Source organism: Cherax quadricarinatus, chromosome 11, assembly GCF_038502225.1.
Source record: "Cherax quadricarinatus isolate ZL_2023a chromosome 11, ASM3850222v1, whole genome shotgun sequence".
Taxonomy (NCBI): domain Eukaryota; kingdom Metazoa; phylum Arthropoda; class Malacostraca; order Decapoda; family Parastacidae; genus Cherax; species Cherax quadricarinatus.
Genome location: NC_091302.1, coordinates 15,376,697 through 15,396,088, shown reverse-complemented (window position 1 = coordinate 15,396,088; position 19,392 = coordinate 15,376,697). Strand labels below are relative to the sequence as shown.

The following is a 19,392-nucleotide window of genomic DNA, read 5'->3' as shown; positions in this document are numbered from 1 at the left end:
AGAGTTTCAGTGGGGGGAAATAAATGGGATTAAATCTGGAGTATCTGAGAGAGTTAGAGCAAAGGAAGGGGTAGCAGTAATGTTAAATGATCAGTTATGGAAGGAGAAAAGAGAATATGAATGTGTAAATTCAAGAATTATGTGGATTAAAGTAAAGGTTGGATGCGAGAAGTGGGTCATAATAAGCGTGTATGCACCTGGAGAAGAGAGGAATGCAGAGGAGAGAGAGAGATTTTGGGAGATGTTAAGTGAATGTATAGGAGCCTTTGAACCAAGTGAGAGAGTAATTGTGGTAGGGGACTTGAATGCTAAAGTAGGAGAAACTTTTAGAGAGGGTGTGGTAGGTAAGTTTGGGGTGCCAGGTGTAAATGATAATGGGAGCCCTTTGATTGAACTTTGTATAGAAAGGGGTTTAGTTATAGGTAATACATATTTTAAGAAAAAGAGGATAAATAAGTATACACGATATGATGTAGGGCGAAATGACAGTAGTTTGTTGGATTATGTATTGGTAGATAAAAGACTGTTGAGTAGACTTCAGGATGTACATGTTTATAGAGGGGCCACAGATATATCAGATCACTTTCTAGTTGTAGCTACACTGAGAGTAAAAGGTAGATGGGATACAAGGAGAATAGAAGCATCAGGGAAGAGAGAGGTGAAGGTTTATAAACTAAAAGAGGAGGCAGTTAGGGTAAGATATAAACAGCTATTGGAGGATAGATGGGCTAATGAGAGCATAGGCAATGGGGTCGAAGAGGTATGGGGTAGGTTTAAAAATGTAGTGTTAGAGTGTTCAGCAGAAGTTTGTGGTTACAGGAAAGTGGGTGCAGGAGGGAAGAGGAGCGATTGGTGGAATGATGATGTAAAGAGAGTAGTAAGGGAGAAAAAGTTAGCATATGAGAAGTTTTTACAAAGTAGAAGTGATGCAAGGAGGGAAGAGTATATGGAGAAAAAGAGAGAAGTTAAGAGAGTGGTGAAGCAATGTAAAAAGAGAGCAAATGAGAGAGTGGGTGAGATGTTATCAACAAATTTTGTTGAAAATAAGAAAAAGTTTTGGAGTGAGATTAACAAGTTAAGAAAGCCTAGAGAACAAATGGATTTGTCAGTTAAAAATAGGAGAGGAGAGTTATTAAATGGAGAGTTAGAGGTATTGGGAAGATGGAAGGAATATTTTGAGGAATTGTTAAATGTTGATGAAGATAGGGAAGCTGTGATTTCGTGTATAGGGCAAGGAGGAATAACATCTTGTAGGAGTGAGGAAGAGCCAGTTGTGAGTGTGGGGGAAGTTCGTGAGGCAGTAGGTAAAATGAAAGGGGGTAAGGCAGCCGGGATTGATGGGATAAAGATAGAAATGTTAAAAGCAGGTGGGGATATAGTTTTGGAGTGGTTGGTGCAATTATTTAATAAATGTATGGAAGAAGGTAAGGTACCTAGGGATTGGCAGAGAGCATGCATAGTTCCTTTGTATAAAGGCAAAGGGGATAAAAGAGAGTGCAAAAATTATAGGGGGATAAGTCTGTTGAGTGTACCTGGTAAAGTGTATGGTAGAGTTATAATTGAAAGAATTAAGAGTAAGACGGAGAATAGGATAGCAGATGAACAAGGAGGCTTTAGGAAAGGTAGGGGGTGTGTGGACCAGGTGTTTACAGTGAAACATATAAGTGAACAGTATTTAGATAAGGCTAAAGAGGTCTTTGTGGCATTTATGGATTTGGAAAAGGCGTATGACAGGGTGGATAGGGGGGCAATGTGGCAGATGTTGCAAGTGTATGGTGTAGGAGGTAGGTTACTGAAAGCAGTGAAGAGTTTTTACGAGGATAGTGAGGCTCAAGTTAGAGTATGTAGGAAAGAGGGAAATTTTTTCCCAGTAAAAGTAGGCCTTAGACAAGGATGTGTGATGTCACCGTGGTTGTTTAATATATTTATAGATGGGGTTGTAAGAGAAGTAAATGCGAGGGTCTTGGCAAGAGGCGTGGAGTTAAAAGATAAAGAATCACACACAAAGTGGGAGTTGTCACAGCTGCTCTTTGCTGATGACACTGTGCTCTTGGGAGATTCTGAAGAGAAGTTGCAGAGATTGGTGGATGAATTTGGTAGGGTGTGCAAAAGAAGAAAATTAAAGGTGAATACAGGAAAGAGTAAGGTTATGAGGATAACAAAAAGATTAGGTGATGAAAGATTGAATATCAGATTGGAGGGAGAGAGTATGGAGGAGGTGAACGTATTCAGATATTTGGGAGTGGACGTGTCAGCAGATGGGTCTATGAAAGATGAGGTGAATCATAGAATTGATGAGGGAAAAAGAGTGAGTGGTGCACTTAGGAGTCTGTGGAGACAAAGAACTTTGTCCTTGGAGGCAAAGAGGGGAATGTATGAGAGTATAGTTTTACCAACGCTCTTATATGGGTGTGAAGCGTGGGTGATGAATGTTGCAGCGAGGAGAAGGCTGGAGGCAGTGGAGATGTCATGTCTGAGGGCAATGTGTGGTGTGAATATAATGCAGAGAATTCGTAGTTTGGAAGTTAGGAGGAGGTGCGGGATTACCAAAACTGTTGTCCAGAGGGCTGAGGAAGGGTTGTTGAGGTGGTTCGGACATGTAGAGAGAATGGAGCGAAACAGAATGACTTCAAGAGTGTATCAGTCTGTAGTGGAAGGAAGGCGGGGTAGGGGTCGGCCTAGGAAGGGTTGGAGGGAGGGGGTAAAGGAGGTTTTGTGTGCGAGGGGCTTGGACTTCCAGCAGGCATGCGTGAGCGTGTTTGATAGGAGTGAATGGAGACAAATGGTTTTTAATACTTGACGTGCTGTTGGAGTGTGAGCAAAGTAACATTTATGAAGGGATTCAGGGAAACCGGCAGGCCGGACTTGAGTCCTGGAGATGGGAAGTACAGTGCCTGCACTCTGAAGGAGGGGTGTTAATGTTGCAGTTTAAAAACTGTAGTGTAAAGCACCCTTCTGGCAAGACAGTGATGGAGTGAATGATGGTGAAAGTTTTTCTTTTTCGGGCCACCCTGCCTTGGTGGGAATCGGCCGGTGTGATAATAAATAAAAAAAAAAAATATATATATATATATATATATATATATATATATATATATATATATATATATTATGTATGTCGTGCCGAATAGGTAAAATTGGTCAATATGCAAGAACTCATTTAAAATTAAGTCCTTTCTAAAATTTTCTCTTGAACGTTTAAAGATATATTTTTTTCATTTATGTTAATGCTGAAAGTAATAATTTTGTACCTAAAGATCTTCAGAAATCTTACTTAAATTTATTACTACAAGCGCAATTTAATTTAGCCTAATCCAACTAAAAATATTTTTGACAAGTTTACAATAATTTAATAATAAACAAACACGTTGGAATATATTTTTATCGTTAGGTTCAGAATGATTTTTGCGAAATTATTGCATACAAAAATTTTTACTTGCCTTATTCTGCAAGGGGAGTGTTGCTATTTAAGACAAAATCATAAATTTTACCTATTCGGCACGACATATATATAGGCTTTCAGTCTTCATGGCCACCAGCAGTATGAAAACCTCTTGGGTTGTAGCTCTAGAACCCTAGAAAGGTATTAGGCGATATGACCACCTGCTGGATGACCACTGCCGTTTCCTAGAATAATTTTGTTTCCAAGACTTATATTTCTACGAATGAAATTTCGGTTTCATTTCCCCAAGAGTTTATCGTCATTCCAAGTCCTTACATCAAGACTGTTTTTCTCGTTTTTATATTTTCGTAGAAATGAAATTTGATTTCATATTTTATATTTACACGTTTTCGGTGGATAAAATGCAAGCGGTATAGTATTGACTTGCGTGACGACTCTTGTGATCTCAACCACATTTATATATAATATTAGTTGGATGACTGAGTCACAAGGTTTACATACAAAATGCATATTAATCAATTTAGCTTCTTGTTGATACCTTATTTCATTGAACAAACAACCACATAGCAGTGTAAGACCTGATCGTAGGAGTGGATTTTTAAGTGAACCTCCAACCCTTCCCATGGAGTGCAGCTCCTGGTCCTCATTTATACACAGATATGAATATCAGCTAGAGGTATATAAATTATATGGTAAGTATTTATACATGGTATTTATACATTTACATTCAACTTCAAATGATAACATTAAATCTCATCTCAATCTCCTTTTATCATCAAAGGCAGATTATGATTACACCTCACTCCAATTCTTCGAATCAACCTCCCAATACCACATAATACCATGAACAACCTAACTCTTTTTATTTGTATTAAGACTACATCACATCCCCAATTCCTTGGAACAAGCTCCCCCTCCGTTTCAAATCCCTCTCCCTACCGCCTGACCCATGACCACTCATTGATTCAACATTCCCACTCCCTCTCCCTACCACCATACACAGTTCAGCACCACACAAACACACACACATCCACAAACACACGCACATCACATTTTTTTTCGAAAACCTACACTTGTTTAAGAGTTGTCTACCTAAACTAAGTTAATACAATTTACTTTATTAGAGGATCCTCAACATTTCATCACACATTTCATTTCTTTACACTTATATAACATCTCACGTTCATTTCACTCTCATGAAAATTTCGTTCATTACAACATCTTGAATTTCGCTACACACTCATTACATATTTCACTTCAATACTCTAAAAACTATTACACATTCGCTTCAATACTAATAAAAATTACACACTTCATTATCCTCAAAATTATTACATATTTCATTATCCTTAAAATTATTACACATTTCATTATCCTTAAAATTATTACACATTTCACTATCCTTAAAATTATGACACATTTGCATTATCCTCAAAATTATTGCACATTTCATTGCAATACTCTGAAAATAAATAAACATTCATTTCATTGACCTCAAAATTATTACACATTACATTTCTCTACCCTGAAGAAAATCACACATTGGTTCACTCCTCCAAAAAATTACACAATCACTTCAATACCTTGATAAATCATCAAACATTCACTTCACCATGAAAAACATGACACATTCATTCACTACCCAAGAAACATTACACATTCACTTCGGTACTCCGAAAACCATTACACAACCACTTCTTCACCATGAAAAACATTTTACATTCACTTTTTACTGTGAAAATAATTCCACATTCATTTCTGTACCTTGAAAATCATTATACATTCACTTCATTGCCTGAAAATTAGTAAACATTCATTTCTTTACAATGAAAATCATTATAGATTCACTTCACTTCTATGAAAATCATTACAAATTTATTTCTCCACCCTGAAAAGACATCACGCATTCATTTCTATGCCGTGAAAATTGCTACACATTCATATTTCTGCAGCGTGTTATTAGACCGTTGGTAATGATATCCTCCATACGTGGAGGGTAATGATATCCTCCATACGTGGAGGGTAATGATATCCTCCATACCTGGAGGGTAATGATATTCTCCACACCTGGAGGGTAATGATATCCTCCATACGTGGAGGGTAATATCCTCCATATCTGGAGGGTAATGATATCCTCCATACCTGGAGGGTAATGATATCCTCCATACATGGAGAGTAATTATATCCTCCATACCTGGAGGGTAATGGTATCCTCCATACCAGGAGGGTAATGATATCCTCCATACCTGGAATGTAATATCCTCCATACCTGGAGGGTAATGATATCCTCCATACCTGGAGGGTAATGGTATCTTCCATACCTGGAGGGTAATGATATTCTCCATACCTGGAGGGTAATGATATCCTCCATACCTGGAGGGTAATGATATCCTCCAAATCTGAAGGGTAATGATATCCTCATATCTGGAGGGTAATGATATCCTCATATCTGGAGGGTAATGATATCCTCCATACCTGGAGGGTAATGATATTCTCCATACCTGGAGGGTAATGATATCCTCCATACCTGGAGGGTAATGATATCCTCCATACCTGGAGGGTAATGATATCCTCCATACCTGGAGGGTAATGATATCCTCTATACCTGGAGTGTAATGATATCCTCCATACCTGGAGGGTAATGATATCCTCCATACCTGGAGGGTAATGATATCCTCCATACCTGGAGGGTAATGATATCCTCCATACCTGGAGGGTAATTATATTGTCCATCCCTGGAGGGTAATGATATCCTCCATACGTGGAGGGTAATATCCTCCATATCTGGAGGGTAATGATATCCTCCATACCTGGAGTGTAATGATATTCTCTATACCTGGAGGGTAATGATATCCTCCATACCTGGAGGGTAATAATATCCTCCATACGAGGAGGGTAATGATATCCTCCATACCTGGGATGTAATATCCTCCATACCTGGAGGGTAATGATATCCTCATATCTGGAGGGTAATGATATCCTCATATCTGGAGGGTAATGATATCTTCCATACCTGAAGGGTAATGATGTCCTCATGTCTAGAGGGTAATGATATCCTCCATACCTGAAGGGTAATGATATCCTCACATCTGGAGGGTAATGATATCCTCCATACCTGAAGGGTAATGATATCCTCACATCTGGAGGGTAATGATATCCTCCATACCTGGAGGATATCATTACCCTGGAAATCGCTTCATATTCATTTCATCACCATGAAAATCGTTACACATTCACTTCATTGCTCTGAAAATTATTAAACATTCACCATCCTGAAAAGATATCACACATTCAATTCTCTTCCCTGAAAAATCGTTAAACATTCATGAAAAAAATTACAGACCCACATACTCGCATTCATTCACCACCATGAAAAACCATTATACATTTATTTCTCCAGCCTGTAAAGACATCACACACTCATTACACATTTATATAATTTTCCTCAAAATTATTACACATTTTGCAGAAAACAATGTGAAGTTCAACGATGAGAAATTTCAATTACTCAGATATGGTAAACATGACGAAATTAAAACTTCATCAGAGTACAAAACAAATTCCTTCCACAAAATAGAGCGAAAAACCAACGTCAAAGACCTGGGAGTGATCATGTCGGAGGATCTCACCTTCAAGGACCATAACATTGTATCAATCGCATCTGCTAGAAAAATGACAGGATGGATAATGAGAACCTTCAAAACTAGGGAGGCCAAGCCCATGATGACACTCTTCAGGTCACTTGTTCTATCTAGGCTGGAATATTGCTGCACACTAACAGCACCTTTCAAGGCAGGTGAAATTGCTGACCTAGAAAATGTACAGAGAACCTTCACGGCGCGCATAACAGAGATAAAACACCTCAATTACTGGGAGCGCTTGAGGTTCCTAAACCTGTATTCCCTGGAACGCAGGAGGGAGAGATACATGATTATATACACCTGGAAAATCCTAGAGGGACTAGTACCAAACTTTCACACGAAAATCACTCACAACGAAATTTAAAGACTAGGCAGACGATGCAACATCCCCCAATGAAAAGCAGGGGTGTCACTAGCACGTTAAGCGACAATACAGTAAGTGTCAGGGGCCCGGGACTGTTCAGCTACCTACCAGCATACATAAGGGGGATTACCAATAGACCCCTGGCTGTCTTCAAGCAGGCACTGGACAAGCACCTAAAGTCGGTACCTGACCAGCCGGGCTGTGGCTCGTACGTTGGATTGCGTGCAGCCAGCAGTAATAGCCTGGTTGATCAGACTCTGATCCACCAGGAGGCCTGGTCACAGACCGGGCCGCGGGGGGCGTTGACCCTCGGAACTCTCTCCAGGTAAACTCCAGGTAAATACCCTGGAAACTCACTACACATTTCATTTTCCTAAATATTATTAAACTTTCATTTGTCTATGTTGAAATAACATCAGACATTCATTTCTCTTCCTTGAAAATCATCACACATTGTATTCACTACCCAGGAAAGACATCACATATTCATTTCTAAACCCTGAAAATCACTACACATTTGTGAAAATTCGTTACACACTCATGAAAAGACATTACATAGTCATTTCATTTCACTGATATCTCACATTTCATTTCTTCACACTGAAAAAAGTCTAACATTCATTAGAGTTTCATGAAAATTCATTCATACTCATTGCTCATTTCTCTATTCTGAAAATATACACTACACTGAATCTTGCCCACCAAATATACATTCATTTCCTTTCCCTCTGTACTAGCTTATACATTTCGTAATATAAGACTTGCGCTAAAATTTCTTACAGTTATACGAATTACATATTTCAACCTAAATTTCTCATAATCTCATTCCCAACCACACCAAAACTTGTATACTAACAACATTTCTCACTAAATCACATGCTTTTGACAACACTCCTACACTTCAAACTTATTCTTAAGCATCTCATTCAGCTTAGCATGATGACTCTCATCATATTCAATCCCATCACATTTTAATTCACCATCTTGAAATCATTTCGCTTAGCCACTACTTTACCCAGAAAAATCATTAAAAATTTTCAATACCCATGAAATTATTTAAATCTCAACTTCTTTTTTCTGTTTGCTTCCTTCAAACACCACATTTTGATGTAAATGGGGTCACACTATTTCTAACTATATTACCAAGGGAAATTTTAAATAAAATGCAGGGAGGTATTGTCGTCAGAACCTCGTATGTATTTCCCATTTTATACCTAGCAAAAACTCACCATTCCAGTTATTTCATTACTTAACTAACATCATATAGTTCTAATCACGACGATGGGTGAATTTCCTCTGGGTGAGGAATCTGGAGGAGTTGTAACGGGTTGAGTCAGATCGGTTGGATGGACCTGGATGGGGTGACTCCAGGGGATGGTCAAGGTGTGTGGGGTCATGTCGCAGGTAGGAGCCGGGGGTATGAGAGTCTGCCCGGTGAGAAAACCCCAGGCATTGGGTAATGGGGGTTCAACTTCTCTTCGCTAACCATCTTCGTTGGTAAAGTGGAGCTCTATATCGATTCGTTTGTGAAGCGGGCCTCTACATCGATTCGTTGGTGAAGTAGGGGCTCAACCCACGTCCTTGGTGAAGTAGGGGCTCTACCCACGTCCTTGGTAAAGGGAGAGCTCTACTCTTCGCTAACGAAGTGGGTGCTCTACACTGCTTCGTTGTTGAAGCGGGTCGGTCCATGGCTCCACCCCCTCTGTTCTACTGCCTGAGTAAAATTTTATCAGTCCATTACAACGCTCTCAAAACATTGCTAACATTTCAAGCCAATAAATACATTCTAATGTTAAGACACACAAAGGCATTTACGATATATATGAGGCATACACAACTTCATGAATTAATGCTAAAACACCACATGAGTGGAATCTTATGGTAAGACAATGTTACGAGGTATATGTGGTGTATATATATTACATGTTAAATATTTATTCACGATAAAACAATATATCAAGATGACCTATCACCAATATTGCTGAGTCTATCATCTCCTCTGAGGCGGTATTCACATGTCTCATTTCCTTTTGCAGTTCTATTAATAGGAATACATTATCTCTTTACATATATTTAAAATAGGATATATTTCTTAAAACAGACTTCCACCTACTTATTCTTGTAATCTGTATGAGCTCTATTTACGTTTGGGTTAGTAGAACCTGTTAGAAGAAATACACATTGTAATGTTTCACAATTTACAATCTACAAAAACACACACACACACACAACACTGTCACACCGCCACTATCACCAACATTATCACTATCCCACTATGATCTCCATCGCTATCAGCAGCATCATCACTAACGTCCATAATATCAACCATTACCACTATCACCACACATTACCAACATCACCACACTTTACTAACTTCACCACTATCACTCCACCACTATCAACGTCACTGTCATAATCACAACCACCACGACAACACTATCGCTCTGTTCAACACCACCTCAACCATCAACACTATCACCATTACCACAAACACTATCACCACCACCACTTCCACCACCAGCACCACTAGACTTATACACTCACAACAGAGTTACTTCATCATCCCACTTATGTTTAACTGCATGATAACACATGCAGAAGTTTGGTGATGAATCTTCTTGATACTACGAATGTATCTTGCCGAATAATTATACTCGCTTACAGAAAGGGTTTAAATCCTCATACTCCTCGATTTAATCGAGGAGCACAATTTCTTGACGTGCTTGACCAGGTGTGGGTTCCAAACTGGTGATGCATACTCCAGTATGGCCCTGACGTACACGGTGTACAGTGTCTTGAATGATTCCTTACTAAGGTATCGGGCGTTATTCTCAGGTTTGCCAGGCACCCATATGCTGCAGCAGTTACCTGGTTGATGTGTATGTGTGTGTGTGTGTGTGTGTGTGTGTGTGTGTGTGTGTGTGTGTGTGTGTGTGAGTTCGTGTTTGTAGATTGTGAATTGTGAAACATTATAATGCGTATTTCTTTTAAAAGGATCTTCCAACCCAAAAGCAAATAGAGTTCGAACAAATTGCAAGAATGTCCTCGTAAGGAGGCGGAAGTCTATTTTGAGATAGATATACTATTTTAAACGTATGCGACAAGATAATGTATCCCGACTGATAAAACTGCAAAAGGAAATAAGACATGTGAATAACTCCTCAGAAGAGATGTTAGACTCGGCAGTATTGGAGGAACGTAAGTTGATAAGTCATCTTCATGTATTGTATTGTTTTATGTACTGTATATACCTCGTAATATTGTCTTACCTTAAGATTCCACTTACGTGGCGTTTTAGCAGTAATTCATGAAGTTGTGTATGCCTCATACATATCGTAAATACCTTTGTGTGTCTTATCATGAGACTGTAGTTATTGGCGATGAACCAATATATTTCACCAACGAAGCACTGTGATGCCCCACCACGTCAGTGAAGAGGAGTGGAGCCCTCCCTTCATCAAGAAGGTGGATTATAGCCCCAACCTCACCAACGAATCGAGGTAGAGACCTGTTTCACCAACGAAGTTGAGTATAGCTACTCTTCGGTAACGAAGAAGAGTAGAGCCCCACTTCACGAACGAATTTAGGTAGAGCCCCAAATTCAATAACGAAGAGTAGAGCCCCCATTACCCAACACTTGGGGTCTTCTCACCGGGCAGATTCACATATCCCCGGTCCCTGTCTGCGGCATGATCCTACATAACTTGACAACTGCCTGGGGTCACCTCAGCAGGTCTCTCCAACCGGCCAGACTCGACCCGTTACAACACCAGATTCCTCGCCCAGAGAAAGTTCACCCACCGTCATGATTACAACTATGTGATGTTAGTTAAGCAAGAAAATAACTGGAATCATGAGCTTTCTTTCAGTGTAAAATGGGAAAATACATATGAGGAACTGACGGCTATCCTTCCCCACATTTTATATATTTTTCCCTTGGTAATGTATCTAAAAACAGTGTGCCCCCCCCCAGCTCAAAATATGGTGTTTGGAGAAGACAAAAAGAAAAAAAGTTGAGAATTAAATATTGTAATGATTTTCGGGGTAATGAATTGAATGTTTAATGATTTTCAAGGTATACAAATGAATGTGTTATGATTTTCATGGTGAAAAATAAATGTGTGATGTCTTTTCAAGGTAATGAAAATGAATGTAGAATAATTTTTCAGGGAAGTGAAGTGAATGTGTAACGCTTTTTGAGATAGTGAACCAATATGTGATGTCTTGTCAGGTTAGAGAAATGAAATGTGTAATAATTTTGAAGATAATGAAATGTGTAATAATTTTGAACATAATGAAATGTGTAATAATTTTGAAGATAATGAAATGTGTAATAATTTTGAAGATAATGAAATGTGTAATAATTTTGAAGATAATGAAATGTGTAATAATTTTTAAGATAATGAAATGTGTAATAATTTTTAAGATAATGAAATGTGTAATTTTTTTTTTAGAGAACTGAAATAAATGTGTAATAATTTTCAGGGTGATGTGAATGTGTAATGAAGTGATTGTGTAGTGCTTTATGGGGAAGTGAATGAATATGTGGTGGTTTTTACAGTATTGAAGTGAAATATGTAATGAGTGTGTAGCGAAATTCAGTATGTTGTAATGAATGTTCAACGAATTTTCATGAGAGTGAAGTGAATGTGAGATGTTATATCAATGTAAAGAAATGAAATGTGCGATGATATGTTGGGATCCTCTCGCATAAAAAGTAAATTGTATTACCTTAGCCTAGGTAGACAACTATTGAATGAGTGAATGTTTTTGAAAAAAAAGTGATATGCGTGTGTTTGTGGATGTGTGTGTGTGTGTGTGTGTGTGTGTGTGTGTGTGTGTGGTGCTGAATTGTGTATGGTGGTAGGGAGAGGGAGTAGGAATGTTGAATCAATGAGTGGTCTTGGTTTAGATGGTATGGAGAGGGATTTGAGGGGGAGGGGAAGGAGACTTAGTTTTGGTCCAGTTAAATGGAGTTAGGTGTTTCATGGTGTTGTGTGGTATTGGAAGATTGATCCGAGAAAATGTAGTGAGCTGTAGTCTTGATCTGCCTTTGATGATGAAAAGAGATCTAATGTTATCACTTGAAGTTGAATGTATTTGTATAGTTTTACCATGTATAAATACTTACCATGTAATGAATATCCCTCAAGAATTATGTAATGTTCCCTTTCTAAGTGATATTGATATCTCCAGTGTATAACTGTTTGAAGTTCCATACTGTGTACTGGTTACCTTCATGTAATTTTGCTTGTAATTGTATTCTTGAAGAAACAAGATTCTACGTGAGCTTTTTAAATGTATAACTCTTATTTGCTTACCAATGTCTTACCATATTTGTAATGTGCTTACCTCTTTATAAACGTATATATACCTCGTATATATTCCTCACAGAATACTATGTCAATAAAACCGAATGATCTGTAATGTTTTATTTATGTTTACCACAATAATATAAGCTTACCAGTGTTTGAATATGCTTTCTTCTGTAGAAAACCTCCATACACTTTAAGAATACCTTATACCACGGCAGTGCTTAGGTTTCAAAACGGAGTGGTTAGCCTCTAAATTGGGTTCAGGAGCTGCACTCCATGGGAGGCCTGGAGGGCCACATTAAAATCCACGACTGTGGTCAGGTCTTGTAATATGCACCTAACACTATTAGGTTGTTATATGTACAATGAAATAAGGTATTAGCAAGTAGCTAAACTGATTAATATATCTGTGATATGCAAACCTTGTGACTCAGTCACCCCGCTGATCTTGTATACAAATGAGGTTGAGACAGCGGTGGTGGTCATGGATGTCAGTGCATCACCATCTACATTTCACCCACCGAAAAAATGTCAATATAAAATATGAAAATCGAATTTCCTCTCAACGAAAATATAGAAACTAAAAATAAAAAAATCTTGATACAAGGAAACAGTGAAGATAAACTCTTGGGTACACAAATAACCCGCACATAAAAGAGAGAAGCTTACGACGACGTTTCGTCGTCTTCCTGCCTATATATAGCCGTCCTGCTCCACCTCTGTTAGTGTGACTTTGTCAATGGTCCAAGTCGGACCGAAACGTCGTCGTAAGCTTCTCTCTTTTATGTGCGGGTTATTTGTGTATCGTTCCAGTCACGGTATTGTGCCTTTTTGTTATTTATAAACTCTTGGGAAAATGAAACTGAAATTTCATCAGTCGAAATATAAGTCTCGGAAAACAAAATTTATCCTAGGAAATGGATGTGCTCATACTACCTAATACTTTTTCAGGGTCCCAGTAAAACGTTGCCTATAAATTAGTAAAAATCCCACAGGGAAAATAGATAATAAAATCTGAGCACATTCATGTGCTGACACACACATCTTCAGAGGAAGGGGAAGATGAGGCAATGGAAGCAGGTATTGAATGTTAAACACTGAGACGACACATCAGTCAGAAAAGGTAACATCATCTCAAACCCGTCCTGCACATACATTTGTACAGCATCAAGTCATATTTCAAATTTGAGTTCTGGTATTTATAATCTTGACAGTTTTATAGTCTAAAATATTCTTCATAATCTTAAAGGGACATATGGTGTGTCGAATGTATATACCTATTCGTACCGAATAGGTAAAACTGGTCAGTTAGCAAGAACTCACTTAAAATTATGTCCTTTCTAAATTTTTCTCTTATACGTTAAAATATACATTTTTTTCGTTTATGTCAATGTAAAAATTAATAATGTTGTATCAAAATTAAAATAATAATTATAATCAAAGAAAGCGCTAAATCAACAAGGGTCATGCAGCATTACGAGGCAGAAAATAGAGCCGGGGCTAATAAACAGCTAGGTGGAGAGGGGATCAGAGGTGAGGGGAGAAAAGGGCTACAAGGTATGCTAAGGGCTATATGTTAAACTTTGTACAGTAAAGCAGTTGCTGACAAAAAGTCAAAAAGTGATTGTAAGTCATAGGCAGGGCCGTTTACGAGAAGGGAAGATAAGGTAAAAGCAATAGAGCAGCGTCGTCGTTGGAGGTAAATCCTGCGAGTTCGTTGGTAAACCGGGCAATCCGCAAGAAGGTGAAGAACCGAAATAGGTACCCGACAAACCTTACAGAGAGGAATAGGGTGTCGTTTCATGAGATACCCATGGGCAAGGTGAGTATGGTCGATGCGGAGATGAGAGAACACAGTCTCCAGAGTAAGGTAAGAAGATGGCCACAAACCTAAAGGCTGTTTAATAGATTGCAATTTGTTATAGTGCGTGTTCGACCACCACTGTTGCATGGCCACGAAGACGGCAGAGATGACTGTAAAATAATCCCTGAACGAAATATCTCTATAGGAAACCATAAGATCATGTACCGCTGACCGCGCAGCAGCATCCGCCTGTTCATTGCCCTGCACATCAACGTGTCCTGCACATCAACGTGTCCTGCACATCAACGCTTGTAAAGCACTGAGGGAATCTGAAATGATCACAAACGTCCGAGGAGACATATATGTAATACGGAGAAGCGCTATGAGGATGGCATACAACTCTGCGGTAAAAATACTAGCCGAATCTAAGAAATGACCTCGGACAACTTCGTCAGAGAACACCGCTGCCATCCCAACACCGTCCAAGATTTAGAACCATCTGTATAAACAGCGATGGCATGAGCATGCGACTGGAAGTGAGCGAGAAAAAGAGAGCGAGAAGCATTTGTAGGCAGGAGAGCTTTTGCGCGTGGAAGTAGAGGAGAACAGACACGAACCGTCGGAACTTCCCCAGGAGGAAGGGAAAAGGGAGACGCTAAATGAACATACAAGGGAGAGAACTGGAGAGAAGACCGGAGTGAAGACGAAGAGAAAACGGTCGGAGTAGGCAGGGGCGTCGAACCAATAATGGACTTCTACTAACGTCTGAGACGAACCTATACGTAGAAGGAACACGAAAGTCATGAGAGCGGACAAAGTAACGAAGGCTTTGAGCATCACGACGATCAACTAAGGAAGGAACGTTCGCGTTAGTAAAGAGGCTTTCAAGAGGGGATGAACGAAAGCACCAAGACATGAACGTAGACCCTGATGATGAAGAGGATCTAACTTAGAAAGAGTTGTAGGAGAAGCCGCAGAATAGACTTGGTCACCATAATCCAGCTTTGACAAGACTAGGGTGGAATGCAAATGGAGGAGAGTCCGGCGATATGCTCCCCCATGTACGATGAGCAAGAATTTTAAGGAGATTCAGCCGACCATGGTAAGCTGCCTTCAAAGAGGAAATGTGAGGTTTCCATGTCAACCGGCAATCGAAGAGAATGCCAAGAAACTTGACCGTATCACATTCTGGAATACGTCAGCCGTCTTAATACAATGGGATATCTGGAAGAGGACGTTTAGTGAAGGTAATGAAATGGGTTATCGTACTAGAAAATTCAAATCTATGGGAAGTGCCCAATGAGAAACTCGGTCAATCGCATCTTGAAGGGAGGCCTCTACCAGGCGACAGTCAGCGCCTTCGCACCAAATAACTTTAGAAAACTTACCTAGCCTTATTATAACAAGTGCAATTTAATTTAGCCTAATCCAACTAAATATATATTTTTAGTTTACAATAATTTAATAATAAATAAACACAAAGAAATATATTTTTTTCGTTAGGTTCAGAATGATTTTATTTTTCGAAATTATTGCTTACACAAATTTTCGCTTGCCTATTTGGGCAAGAGGAGCGTTGCTATTTAAGCCAAAATCGCAAGTTTTACCTATTTGGCGACACACACACACACACACACACACACACACACACACACACACACACATATATATATATATATATATATATATATATATATATATATATATATATATATACATACATATATATTGTTGTACCCACGGAACAAGAGGTATTGATCAATAACAACACTGCACTAACCAAGGAGTCGAACCCATGCTGTTTTGGCCCGCCTCATGGTGAGAGAAAACGCATGACACTTTAGACCACTAGACCACACAATCCTTAAGAATGGTGCATCCAGCCAAGCTAGATGTTGTATCCACCATCGAAGGACATACGGTGGTGTGGACGCCTCTAATTTCATTCTACTTCCTGTTTGTGTACTAGCTCAACAAGCAGTATATTATATTATTGTACCCACGGAACAAGTGGTATTGATCAATAAAAACATGAACTAGCCAAGGAAATTAGCTCAGAGGCATCCACACCACCATGTGTCCTTCGATGGTGGGTACAACATCTAGCTTGGCTGGATGCACCATTGTTAAGGATTGTGTGGTCTAAAGCGTCATGCGTTTTCTCTGACCATGAGGTTCGACTCCTTGCATGGGTTCGACTCCTTGGCTAGTGCAGTGTTTATATCTATATATATATTATATATATATATATATATATATATATATATATATATATATATATATATATATATATATATATATATATATATATATATATATATATATATATTATGCACCACAAGCTCTTATACGAAACAACTGGACGAGCATCATCTTCAATTTGCCCGAATCCTGAATCTCTTTGAAATTCCTGTTAACTACATCCCTCTTTCCAGCCACTGGACAGGAACAAATTAACTGCCTCGGTGAGTGATTGATTATTGCGCTGTTCTTTGATCAGCTGCGCTGTTCCTTGAACAGCTGCGCTGTTCCTTGAACAGCTGCGCTGCATTCACAGCGCCGAACAACTCCAGCAACTGAATAACTCACTTCCATGTCGCTAAATGCACAGTTCCTCTATCTTTTTTTTTAACTCATGATTGTATATTTCATACGTCATTGGGCTTTAGAGCCTGTTTATCTGTCAAGTTTGTTAGTGTATAACACACCAATATATTCTAGTTAACGCTCGCCTGTGGTGGTTGAACTTCAGCTCCTGAGCCCTACCTCTTAACCTTCAGTCAAGTTGTGCGTTTTCTTTGAAACAGTCGGCTGTATTTTATGAAACTCACTTCGATCCCATCCTCTGTTTACAATGTAATCAAGTATTAATTTATGAAATTTGCTATATATTTTTTTTATTATTTTAAATAGGATTAGTTTGGGTTGCATCACACTGTGTTATGGAAGGCTACACAAACTTTTAACATTGTGATGTAGAAAAAGGTATACAATACCTACAAGTTGATGAATATGCGTGACAATAAATAAGCAGACCAATGCAACAAAGATATCAGGTCATATATCAAGCTCAGGGTAAGACTGGTGTTACTTTAAGCTGTTCCACGTCACCTCCTTAACACTGATCATTTCTTTCTATTTTCATGCTTTTTATTATTCTAATAATTGTATTTATGCGTGTCCTCTTGCTCTTATTTTGTTTATTGAACAGCCTGTTTCTCTTTCCAATACTGCCGAGTGTGTGTGTGTGTGTATATATATATATATATATATATATATATATATATATATATATATATATATATATATATATATATATATATATATATATATATATATATGAGAAAAAATTAAAAGGGTCTTAATTTAAATTTAAGTATCAGTAACATGGTTCAACGCGATGTTTTCCCCGGGTATATTTTTTCTTGGGCATTCCCTTCGGTTCCTTCCTTTAGTCTGGCACGTTGTCTCACTTCTTCATTATTTTGCACTGGACAAAGCTGGACTTCAACAGCTTTTCAGATCATTCTTACGCTTTACCTAGGCATTTCTTGAAGTAGTATCTCATAGGATCTGTGTGTGACTTGAAAAAAGCGCACTGTGTGGGCGAAACGTTGTCAATAAAGGATCACATTAAACTGCATTTGTGTTTATGTTTCCAGGATCAACTCGTTAGGTGAGTTCACCTGAGGTGAGTTCACCTGGGGCGAGTTTATCTCAGGTGAGTTAATCTCTTCACAGGTGCAGGTGGAGAACAACGGTGGGCTGAGTGTGCTCTTCCTCAACAAGGTGAGACCAGCTGACTCTGGCAACTACACCTGTGCCCCCTCAAACACCCGCCCTGCCCACATCCATATACATGTCTTGAAAGGTACGTTACAGGTGTTGAAAGGTAGGTCGCAGGTGTTGAAATGCAAACCATAACTGTTGGAAGGTAAGTTACATGTGTTGAAAGGTATGTCGCAGATGGTCAAAAGCGAGTCACTGACGTTTGATTCATGTATTTAATGGCGAGTCACTGACGTTTGATACAGGTATTTAATTGCGAGTCACTAACGTCTGATGCAGGTATGGGTAAAAATGTTAGGTTTCAGATGCTGAAATGAGAGCCAAAGTGGTTGTGTTGCAGGTAATGAAGAGAATTACAGGTATTTATGTATGAATTAGCCTTGTCGAGGATTGAGTTACAGGTTCTGGAGTGAGAGTGCCAAATGTTATCGTGTATCTACGTATTTGTGGTTGAAGAGGTCAAGTTCCAGTTCCCGGTCCCCCTTCTTCGCTGGCTGCAACTAAATTTCTTCGTTTCTGACAGCGTGAGCCCTTTCATACCTGTTCATAATACTGTGTACGGAAACTGCAGTTTTCCCTCCGCTGTCCAGGTCGCTCAACTTCCTGACCATTCTAAGGCTAAAGAAATATTTAACATCTCTGTAACTCATCTGTGTTTTCATCTTCCAGCTGCGCCCTAGTGTTCCTGTTACCAGTCTCTCGGACAGTCAGTTCCTATCCATTCTATGAATTCCTGCTAGCAGTTTGTACGTCGTAATCATATCACCCCTGGTGTTTCAGGCTTAGCTCCTTTAGCCTCTGCTCATTGCTCCGGGAACTAGTCTCCTTACTCTAAAAATGTCTTGGTGTTGTGTTTACACGCTACACTGTAACTATAGGATAGAATATTATGCTTTTTATTTTTTTACTTACAATTTTTCTCTCTCCATTCACTGGCTATATTAAACTTTAGGATCAAACAGTAGGTAGTTATTTACATTCACATGCGACTTGCGCTTATTACGATTTTTCACCCTTTTGACATACTTTATCGTATATGGGTTCCCTGCCGGTGCTACATACTTGAAGATGGGCTT

The 19,392-nt window shown here is 38.9% G+C and overlaps 1 protein-coding gene across 1 annotated transcript in view; it reads left to right on the top strand.

Annotated features, from left to right (window-relative positions):
- LOC128687703 (neural cell adhesion molecule 2) overlaps positions 1-19,392 on the top strand; it is a 200,360-nt gene that overhangs the window by 156,695 nt on the left and 24,273 nt on the right. Inside the window, exon 7 of the mRNA XM_070083958.1 lies at positions 18,269-18,398. Coding sequence (XP_069940059.1) covers positions 18,269-18,398 — 130 coding nt within the window. The remainder of the gene's footprint in view (positions 1-18,268; positions 18,399-19,392) is intronic.